We start from the raw sequence: 11,795 nt of genomic DNA, 5'->3' as shown, positions 1-11,795 counted from the left end.
GATATCGATGCTTATTTGGGCTTATTCCTTCCAATCTGTTGTTCACCTCACAGCGGAAATGGAATCCATTTCTGCCCGGCGACTGCAGGACGAGGTAATTTGGCCGGCTGGCAGCCACTCGTATCTCTCCCGTCCTGTAGCTGCACAGCCATCTCACCCCTATTTCCTAAAGTTTACCTCGAACAAACAAAGTGCAGCAGACACCCTCAGCCGTGAGACTCACAAACTGTTCTTCAGCCCGGAATGAAACAAAGTCCAGACGCACCGAGCGGTTGTTAAGTCTGATCCGGCTTTTCACAAACAATCTCTGGAGGAAGTAAAAAGAAACGAGACAGACACGTAATACAAACTTTTTTATTATTTTCAGTCATATCAGTTTCCATCTTGTAAAGCATAGATATATATATATATTTATATATTGTTGTGATTTCAACAGGAAATCAAACACTGAACATTTCATCACCCCAACAAATGCATTCTCTGCACTCCTGTGAAATCCAGGACGACGATTGGAAGAAACGTAGTGTGTCAACGGTTCGTTGAGGAGTGTAGTGTCCAAATGAAATGAAATAAAACCTTCCCCACAAGTAAACATGGTACCAGCCTTTCCTTCACACACGGATCACAGATTGTCAGGATGCTTCTCCGGCTGAAAGAACCGGAGACGTTTCTTTATAATAAACCTGCAACACGCTTCATTTCCACCGCGTGAGTCGACTCTGCTCGTATTTGGTTGTCGGCTTCTTCTTCTATTATTTCTGAGCTGATCGTCAAAGCGTGAAACTGCCGGGACGTTATCTTTAACGCCTCATGTCTGTTGTACCGCATACCTTTTTTTTTTGCAGGCTGACATTTTTGTCTAAATCTGAGTTGAGAGAATAAAAAATAAAATAAAAACTTGCATTCAAAAATGGCGGTTTGTGCAGGACGCCCTTTGACCAATCAGTGATCTGCAGTGTTTAGTATCGATCGAGGTCGTACCAAAACATTAAAAAGTAGCGCTATTAGCAAATTTAGCAAAAAGAAGAACCATAAAAGTTGCAAATACGGCCTCAGAGGTTATAGATCGCATCAATGCATCAAGGAATAAAAATACTAATTTGCCACAAAATGCGATTTAAAACTTAAAGTGAGACGAAATATCACATTCTTAACTTTCTCAGTTAATAAAGCCTCATGTGGTCCGGTATGACCAGCAGCTTTACGAAGCTATTGTTAGCTGATGTTAGCATCTGTTGACATTACTGAGTCCGCTCTGACTTTACAGACTCGTACGCCGTGTTTTTGTATTCACTATTATAAATAAAGGCTACTTGTGGCTAAAAGTTCAGCAAAAAAGTCGTGCAGCTTCACTTTAAACATTTTGTGTTAAAGGCAAATATTACAGTGAACTCAGGCACTTCATGATCGAGGCTGGTGAAACCACTCAGTCACGAGTGAGTAAAAACTATTCTAAAGTACCTAAAATACATGATGTGTATGATCACAGCAGTTATTGGCACTGTAAACATCTTTAAGGAGTTTTTTTGCAGAGCGTCTTCCTGAGATCCCACATGAAATCATTTTTGGAGTGAAACGTTTGGAGACTTCTATAGCAGCACCGTCGTTATTGTTGTATTACCCAAAGCCCCTAAGATGGTAAAAGCAGATTTCCTGCAGACGACTGCTCCGAGGTGGAACGCAGTCCAACTTTCTGTCCAAACTTTTAGCTCTCTAACTAGCGAGGCACCTTTTGTTTTTGGAATTGTCATTTTAAAGGAGTTTGAGCCGCAGCACATCAAGAAAACAACTCATGAAAGGAACAAAAGGGGATACTTCATATTCAGGGTTTGGAATGTATCGGGAATTAGACCGCCGTCTCTATCGAAGACACGGACGAGGAAGCAACTGTCGGAGTAAACTGACCCCTGTGGGTGTGAACGTTTGATACTGCAGGTCGATCATTTGTGAACTTAACTTACATACATTCAATCAGCCTGATCAATCTGATTGATGATTAAACTAGTGAAGGCTGAACTTCAGTGGTCTGATGGTCCACAAACCTTCATCCTCCTGCTGAGATCTCTTCAGAGGTCGGTGGTGATGACGGGCGTGACCCCGTGGATGAGCAGCGTGGGCCCCAGGTCCCGAGTCAGCAGCTCCAGCTGGTCTAAGTAGGTGGTGTAGCGGCGGGTGTCGGCCGGCGGGCGGGGCAAGTACAGGAACCGTACGGCGGGAGCGGGCCGGGCGGACTCCAGGATCAGCTTGTTGACGGCCGACAGGTAGTCGTCCGACAGGCGCGTGGCGTTGCTCGGGAAGCTGTTGACGTAGTCGTCGTCGTTCTCCTCCTCGTGCTCGTCCGCTCTCTGCTTCTCCTCCTCCTCCTCGTCGGTGGTGTTGTTGGGGGATTGCGGCGGCGGCGGCGGCTTCTTGCCCCACTCGCCCTGGCGCTGCCAGTGGAGCGCCACCTGCTGGTCCCAGGGCACCGAGTACACCTGCGCTTTGATCCGCAGCTCCTTCAGCAGCTGGCCCAGCTTCTCCTCCGAGCCCCTCACGCTCCGTCCTTCCTCCACGCACAGGAAGAGGCGGAGCGTCGCCCGGCGCCACGCCCTCACCATGTTGAGGATGCACGCCAGCTGGAGCAGGAACAGCGAGCAGGTGTCCACGTAGCTGCAGCTGTCCGGGCGCAGCAGGTTGACGGGCCAGACGTCCACGTACACGGCGGAGGAGGAGGAGGAGGAGGGCGGCGAGAGGACCCGGGCTCGGTCGAAGCCGTTGAAGTATCGGGCGAGCACCACGTTCTTCAGCATCTTCATGGCGTCGGCGATGATCGCCACGTACTCTCGAGGTCCCAGGACCTTCCCGTCTCCGAACTCGCCACAATCCTGCCGGTCGCTGGACCCCCGCAGGGAGGAGAAGAGGAAGAGAGGGGGCTGCGGATCGGCCTCCAGCAGGCAGTCCGAGGGATCTGTGGACTGACCGGTGGAGAGAGACGGATCGATCAGCTTGTCCTTTGGAAGACAGTCATCATAGAAACCCAGGACGAGGGTGTTGGGACGCATCCCACCTGAAGAGACAAAAAACAACATGAGGGGAAAGAATGAGAACATTTATAGCAATCTAATAGCAAACAGTCTTTTATCATTTGCATTTGTTTCTTGATTTGTTACGTGAAGTATCGAGGTTCTATCAGAGACGGAATGCGAAGAAGACGCTGAATTGTGAGAACTGGAGGGAAGCCAAAGAGAGATAAAGACAAAGCGCCGGAGAAAAGAAGAGAGTGGACTCAGTTCGACGTGAGTGACAACTCTCTGCGAGGCAGGACGACAGCAAGTAACAAGGAAGGAACTAGAGAGTCAAATCTGTTTTTGGTTTTCAGAGTGGGTGCTGCTGAAGAGGAGAGCGTGCTCAAACATTAGTGTAGTGCTAAAACCAAGACTACACTGAGAATACAGGCTGAAATACATAAACTAGAAAGGAAAAGTGTCTTTTTAAAAGCGTGCGCTTGTAAGGGCTGAACATTTGAAACATGTACTCTTTTGAAATGCCTTCGTACGGCAGTGATCCTGTAGCTAAAGGTCGAGTGTATTCAAGGACATCCTGTTGGATCTGAAGTTTCAAGCACTGAAAGCAATTGAAGTGGTTCAATTACTGACAGAAGTTTAAATGACAACTAAAAGAGAGTGAAGTGGTAGTTGAAACAGTTTGAACGGCAGTTCAAAATTAAAACCCTGAGAGGACGTATAGTTTCAGGTGAATGAAGATGAAGTGGCACTTTAAAAATGCAGTTGGAATGAAAGTGCTTAATGAGTTAACGTTTAAGTGTAAGCACTTCATTTAAGTCGAGCTATAATGGAAGCGCTGAAAGAAACTAAAGAGGCACTTAAAACAGCATTACTGAAAGAAGTTCAAATGTATGTTAGAATGGAAGTGAATGACAGCTGGATCAGCTGAAAACAACTGAAGTGGCGGTTAAAATTGAGTTTGAGTTTCATTCTGAGCAATAAAATAAATTGAAGTGGCAGCTGAAACAAAACGATTAATGCAGGTTAAAAGAGAAGTGATGATAGTTTAAATTCAAGTGTAAGCACTGAATGAAATTGAAGTGGCAGCTGAAACAAAATGATTAATGTAGGTTAAAATGGAGGTGATGATAGTTTCAGTTGAAGAGTAAGGACTGAATGAAGTGGAAGCGGAATTTCCAGTGACAAGACTTTTCTTTTTCCAGTTAAACCAAAAGTAAAATTCCTGCCTGACAATTGCAACAACAACAAAATGTAACCAGTTATTGTAGTTTTTCTAAAATCAAAAACAATTTGAAAAATCCCCTAAAATCCTTTACATAGTGGCTTTAATCATAAAATGTGTTACAAAAGACAAAAATCTCAAATCACAGCTCAGAATCAGCTTTCAGATATCAGGGTCAGCTTTCCAATGTCCTTATTGACCAACTGGGACATTTTGTGGCGATGACGGTGACACTGACCTAGTCCAGAGATGAAGAGGAGATGCTGGACCCCGTGACGCACAGAATCAGCCAACGTCAAGTTGACAAAAGACTTGATGTTTAGATGGTCCACCAGCGACAACCAGGAGTCGTACTGGGACTGCAGGGGGTCCGATGGTAACGTGTCTGAGAGGGGGGTGGGGAAAAAAAACAACAAAGAAGGTATGAGGCGAGAGATGAAGCCAACAGTTCAATCGAAGTCGTTTGGGGGCTTCAGAGAAGGCCGGAAAAAAAAAGATATACAAGTCAATTGAGAGAGTGGAGGAGTCGGTGCGACAGAGCTGGAATCAGAGGCACAGCGTGAGAGAGGAAGATGCAAGCATAGATGACAGCGTGGACGGAATAGATACAGGGAAGCACAAAGAGGCAGCCAGGTGATCAATCACCCCCCCCCCCCCCCAACATCAATATGCATGAAGAGAGCAATCCAGAGGCCACATCTAGAGTCTCATACACAATTCCAGTGATAGTTTGAGCTGTGTTCAGATCTCTACAGACTCCTAAGTCTTGTTTGAATTCAGCTTTAATTCAAACAAGCTGCTCGACAACTTAAAATACATTTGCAGTACTTGGGAGTCCTCAAGAACAAAGTCCTCTTCACCGTAGTTATGTGAATGAATCAATCCTTCATATTTCGCAGGACCGAGTGCATCATCAGTACTCGAGGGCTCTTCAGTGATTAATGAACAGATCACTTCTTCCCTGTGAAACACTCGAGAGGATTTGGATTCTGAAGACCCCGTCCAGGGCCGGTCCCCAGTCTGCCATCAACACACACACAATGAAACCCACCAACAACAATCCTCAAAAGACAAAGAAAACAATCAGTGACCCTTCGCTCCTTTTAAAACTCTAGTGTGCCTCTGCAGAAAAGAGAAAGGAGACGCCTCCGGAGGGATTGTGTGTGCGATTACTTCCTCCCTGAAAATAAGAACCGCAGCAGACGAGCCGATGTCACGGAGGAAGGTCTAGAATGCTAAACCGGTCCATTAAAGGACGCGCTGCTCACTTTGACACGGGGAAGGCTTTCTGCTAATTCCTACACTTACATATTTTAAAAAAGACCTCCGGATATTTTAGAGCCGATCCTTAATGAAAAACACTTTAGTAAAGTGGCCGTATTACTACAGTGAGAGTAGTACAACAATCTGCTATTAAATATTCAGTAGTAGCGTTGACAGGCAAGTCAAACAAGCTTTTAGTTTTTGTCATTGCCGCCTCTAAATATCATAATAATGTTAAATTATACCAAAAAAAACTACGTCCCATCACCATCGCTGATTTGTTTTGCTCATAATTAATAGTCGCCGTGTCACGCTGAGCCTGGATTAGACGATGAAATGGTGCAGAAGGAAACTTTCAAGTGCTCCTGATGATCTGATGTTGTCACGCTGGAAAACTTTGAGAAGTCAACCCTGTGTGGTTTCCATGATTGTTCACAGGAGACAGGAACAGATTTACGAGAAAGAGTCCGCTCCATCGTGACTGTTGGGTGTTCAAAGTTGACTCTACGACATTCACAGCATTAACAGAGCAGTAAACAACTATCTGAGACAGCGGAGAAATGTTCAACAGAGAATGAAGTCACTCTTTTTTTTGCATGTTGGTGCATTCAAGTCCAGGTTTGTGTGTATACTTAATTAATAAGGCGGTTAGTGCCGATACCCGACCGATGGCGGTTACCCTCTCAGGTAAACGCCGTTAGCTCTGCCTGCACTGTTGCCGTTGTTTGCGCTGTTAGAACTGTTAGCTTCTAGCACCGTTAGCTTCTAGCTACATTAGCTTCTAGCACCGTTAGCTTCTAGCACCGTTAGCTTCTAGCACCGTTAACTTCTAGCTAATTAGCTAACGGTGTGTCCTTACTGAGATCTCCGAGCTGGACGTGTCCCAACACGTAGAGGCCGCTCTTCTTGATGTCGTTGACGAATTTGATGAGGCCCACACTGCTGCGAGGGTTGGAGACCATCAGCAGGACCTGAGGCCTCCAGAACTTGACGTGGTCCTTCCTCACGTCCAGCATCAGCAGGTACTTGCGGACCTATAGGGGAGGAGAGAATCGGGACGAGGGTTATTAACGGGAAGTGTGTTTATTTTCCACCTCATTTCCACTTTATTTACATGAAACTAACTCCATATAAATACCTATATAAATACCACTGACACACTATAAGAATGTTAAATGTTCTTGGCGGGTGCACTAAATGACAAATGATAAAATCGACTGATTGTATAGAAGTCTATGAGAAAATGACTCTACTTCTCTCTTGATTTATTACCTCAGTAAACATTGTAAACATGAGTTTATGGTCTCAAGCTCTAGTTTCAAGTCTTCTTCAATACAGCATGATGTTCATTTAGTAAATGATGGTCCATTTACAGTCAAACAGACAGAGTATGCTTTAGGGGCGGGTCTACCTTGTGATTGACAGCTCGCTGCCACGGCATCAATCAGTGTTCGGTTGTACTAAAAGACACTCTAAAGAGTCAGCCGTTAATTTTTCTGCCAGCCAAAATTAGCATCCCATTTAATATCACAGTTAACATGACTTATGGATGCATCTTGCTAACAAAAGGTAGCACTAGCGTTAGCTGGTAACATATGCTAAATGTACCTCTAGCTCCGGCCGCTCGTCTAAATATGGTAATTTCTGCCTCTAAAGATTTAAAATTGCCAAACTCAAGGCTTTAAAAAACATATTCTACAAACCAACGTGTGACGGAATGGTGACGAGGTCCACTGATTTTATACAGTCTGTGGTTAGAAAGAATTTTGAACTTCAGCATTTAGTTTGGATTTGAAGTAAAGGACTCACTATTTTTCTTTTGTTGTAAATTTGAAAAATCTACAATTCCATCACGACTTCCTCTGATAATGTGATACGATTATAAGCTTTAAAACAGCTACTAAATGGAACTTGATTTTACTGTTTCCACAATTAACTTATAACCCTGGCACTCACATCATGTATTGAGATCGGTATTGAGAGAGTATGTTCATGTTGATTTCTACAACACATTGCTAATCTTAGATTGTTTGCATCCGGTCTCTTTTTCTGCCTTATACATTTGTTTTTCTCGTATTATTTCACTAAACCGTGTCCCAATATTTACGTGATTTATCATGCCTAGATTTGTATCCCCCCAATTTCTTTGGGATTAAAGGCAAATGCAAAAAAAACAACAAATCCCCCAAAAGCTCCCACGAGACGGATCTGTCTGCGTCAGAGGTGTGGACCGGATCAGAGCGATTTCAATTACGTGAACGAGCTGCCAACAAATTCAGTTCAGCAAGTTGCAAAGACGTGACTTTTGAAAGAAGAAAATGCAAACTTCATCTTACGAACTTCTGCTGCTACAGCCTGACATAGCTTATTGTGATTCATGTTAGCAGACTATATATATACTATACTTTATATATATATACATATATATAGTGCTGTTTAACTGACTTCATGATACTTTATTTGTGCTGCTGCTATACAGATTAACATTTCAGTCGCCTGATCACAAAAGTAGAGTAAGAACTAAACACATTATCATTGTCTAAAGATAATGACGGTAAAATAAATACAAAGACAGATACTAAAATATATAGAATATAATCAGGTTAAAGGATTAATCTAGGTGGGTCCCACATAGATAGATCAACTTTATTTCAGACTCGGGGTCCAGAAAAGACAAATACATAAAATGACACACGAACAATAAACCGTATGTTGGTTAAAACCACGACGATCTTACTGTCAGAGTCATTGAGCCGACAAATGAATTCATACAGATGTGCATGTATAGCAAATGTCAGGTATAGGTAAGTGTGTATGAATCACAATGTTCAAGATATTGCACGTAATGTCCCGTTGTTGCACATTATGTGTTTGTCCTGTAAGAAGTTACTGAAATCCTCTTTCATCAACATCAACAAAATCAAACAAACGGAGCAGGAACGGAGGCTGGAGACACGTCCTGGCTCTGCTGTCCAACTCACGTTCTCTCTCTCTGTGTGTGTGTGTGTGTGTGTGTGTGTGTGTGTGTGTGTGTGTGTGTGTGTGTGTGTGTGTGCGCCTCCATCTCATACGTATGCATGTGCTGTTGTACTGTAACTGCTCAGATTTATCTCATGTAGAGACAAATTACATCTCTAATCAGCATCCAATTAGGATGCGAGGCTGAGGCAGGGACCAAATGGACTGTGTGTATAAATATATATGTGTGTGTGTGCAGATGTGAGCATGTGTGTATATATATATATATATATATATATATATATATATATGCATGTGTACATGTGTCAATCAAACTTGTTATTGGTAAAAGAAATAGACCTCGCTGTGATTGATTGCCTCTGAGTGAATGCGTATTGGTTTGTACTGCACAGCACACTGTACCGCAATAATCATTAGTATTCTTGATGAGGTGCCATCAAGGTACCATTGAGGAAGTGCAACAAAGTGGAACCGAACATTAGATCTAAACCTACAGTCTACTGGGAATGATTAACTCTCACTTTATACCCTCATTGGAATTAATGACCAGCTAGCTCAGGGACGACACGTCCGCCATGTGAAAGCTGCTGCCAACACCGTCAACTGTGTTTTCACAGCTTCCACACTCTCGAGAGGCCCTTAAAGCGCGCTTGGACTTGCTCTGCTTCTTCTAAAACTATATGCTTGCACTCTGTATATTGTTACTTGCACTGATTTTCTTGCGCTCCAGCTTCAGACCTTCTCCTCACGCTCACCGTCCTGTTATTCCTAAAGTAATAAAGCCTCGGTGGGGCGGAAGTGGACGAGTTTAAAGAGTAACTTAGCTTGTTTGGGGCGCTCCAGTAAAGCGAACACACTCGTAAAACAAGGCAGGGATCATTCCACCGGTCAAAACTACACCTGGCATTCTACTGTTTGGGATAGTTTGCACAAAAGAATCAAGAGAGCAACGGAGAAATCTGAGAGCAGACATTTCCCCGAGTAAAGCGCAGGATATCCTGCAAGCATCAGCATGTCTGAGTGCAAGCATACTGTTCTGGCAGAAACAGAACAAATCCAAGTGCAAGCAGGTGCTTTTCGAGTGCAACAGGCAGGACCGCGCTCTCGAATAAAGATCGGAAAAGGTGGTTGAGAAATTCATCTCTGATGTGTTGAACAGCTGGGCGGTGATGTGAAGGACTAAAGCTTTACTGCTGTCAACCAATCACATCAAAATCAGAGCAGATGGGGTGGGGGGGTGGGGGGGGGGGGGGGGGGGGGGGGAGAGTGGAGCCTAAAGCACCAGCCAATTAAAGAAGTCGGCCTCTTTTGGTTTAGAGAAGCACCCCTTAAATGGAAGCGACTGAGAATACTTCAAAATGACTTTCATTTGAGAACTCTTTAAGGTCGCGTTTGATAGACTGAGGTCATGAAAAATGACACTCTTCTTGTGTTGCAGCTCCATTTAGGGATTTTATTTCTGAAAAGAACCAGAAATGATGTGAATTGTGATCGCGGCTGTCTGAAGCTGTGTGTGTGTGTGTGTGTGTGTCTATGCAGCCATCAATCAAAAAACATGAAGATACAACCATTTGCAACAGTACTACCGTCATAATCACCACAACTGTTTTCACGCTCCCGTCCGGTAATTGTCAAAAAACAAGAACAACAAAAAAAAAACGAGGCCCCAGAGGCGAAGTCCAACTGCCTCCACTCATCTAATCATCTGTCTCTCTTTATCTCTCCATTTCCCCCTGTCTTGTCATCCATCAGGCTATCATCATTTCTCCGTCGCTTCAGTCTCATCCATCACTTAGTTTCTCAATCGCTCATCCCCTCTTCCTGCTTATATCTCTCCCTCCCGTGATACCATCAGCGTTTCTTGCCTCAGTTGGTCTTTTTCTTCACTTCTCTTTCTGCTCCTGAACACCGTTTTCAGCCGCCTGTTATCTCCCAGTGTGGTTTTTTGTTGTTGTTGTTGTTTGTTGCGAGCTGTTGTTGTCTCCCGTCCCCGCTTCAATGTCACCCAGTTGGCGTCCTGCCACACGCGGCCACCGGGATGGAGGAGTGTGCACGTGTGAGATATGAACGTGCACACACTTCTTCTCCCGTCAGGTCTATTAGTGTAATCGTTTAAATCGGACTGGGCTCCTCGCCAGGGGCTTTAAAGAAAGGAGGCACATTTGGAAAATTTGTAAGAAATGTGTTAAGACATTCATTTAAAGCCCTGGTTATTGGCAATAACGATCTGCTCGTTATAAATGGTTCAATTGTGTATTCAGCGTAATTAACAAATGCCAAATAAACAACTTTGAATGCTGTAATATGATGATGAACACAATATGCTGAGGGTAACTCCAAGTGGCTTAAAGCCACGGACGGATTATAAGACAATGGGCCCCTGGACACAGACTTGTAAAAGTCTTACAACAAAAGGAGTAAGACACCCGGACTGTACCAGACACAAGACAATAAACCGTGTTGTGGTCTCCGACCACGTTAACAGCCACTTCATACACGCTCTGTACCAGTAGACTTTATACGGACGGTTTTCAAACCTCGAGTTCAGCATTTTGTCCGAAGCCATCTTGGTTTTTTTTGCATACAGAAGTGACAAAAGGGGGAGGAGCTAAGTACAACCGACCGCTGAATAACACGATCAAAATATTTTAATTAACTTTTATGAAAAGGTTGTAAGACGAAAACACGAACAACTCCAAGAGTGGACAACATGGTGGAGACCTGTCAATCACTGTGTAGCCCCGCCCCTAAAGCATCCCCTGCTTTATGGTCTGTGTGACTCTAAATGGACCATCATTTACTAAATGAACATCATGCTGTGTTGAAGAAGACTTGAAACTAGAGATTGAGACCATAAACTCATGTTTACAATGTTTACTGAGGTAATAAATCAAGAGAGAAGTAGAGTCATTTTCTCATAGACTTCTATACAACCAGAGGAGTCGCCCCCTGGTGGTCAGTAGAGAGAATGCATTTCAGAATAAGAATCTAAAGTAAAGTATTTGATCCCGACACGGAAATAAGTAAGAAAAACGAGCTGCGACATGCACAGTCGGCACATTTGCACACGTCTTTGTCTCGGGCTGAGAGACGAGAGGACGAGATGAAGTGAGAAAAGAAGGGAAGGAGGGAAAAGAGGACGAGGAGGAAAAAAGCTCAATAAGTTAAGTGGTTGTAATAATGTTCTGCCTCCCGACGAGCTGCTGGCAAACCCAGCCCACCCTCGCCCATAACCCCTGCCTTGGCAGCGGGCCATTCCTGGCAGCCGTCCCCCCCCCCCCCCCCCCTCTCCTTGAGAGCAACAGGCTCGGCAGACAGAGGACACG

General features: G+C 44.2%; 1 protein-coding gene across 1 annotated transcript in view; it reads right to left on the bottom strand.

Annotated features, from left to right (window-relative positions):
* Positions 1 to 338: 338 nt before the first annotated feature.
* The window catches only part of LOC306701590 (solute carrier family 12 member 9), a gene marked incomplete at its 5' end in the record, with an annotated part of 50,855 nt that continues 39,398 nt past the window's right edge, over positions 339 to 11,795 (bottom strand). Inside the window, 4 exons of the mRNA XM_079166946.1 lie at positions 339 to 3,046; positions 4,466 to 4,612; positions 6,350 to 6,524; positions 10,475 to 10,610. Of these exons, the coding sequence (XP_079023072.1) occupies positions 2,067 to 3,046; positions 4,466 to 4,612; positions 6,350 to 6,524; positions 10,475 to 10,610 (1,438 nt within the window). The 3' untranslated portion in view covers positions 339 to 2,066. The remainder of the gene's footprint in view (positions 3,047 to 4,465; positions 4,613 to 6,349; positions 6,525 to 10,474; positions 10,611 to 11,795) is intronic.

This window comes from Pholis gunnellus (genome assembly GCF_910591455.1).
Source record: "Pholis gunnellus genome assembly, chromosome: 9".
Classification (NCBI taxonomy): domain Eukaryota; kingdom Metazoa; phylum Chordata; class Actinopteri; order Perciformes; family Pholidae; genus Pholis; species Pholis gunnellus.
This window is presented reverse-complemented; position numbering and strand designations above follow the sequence as displayed.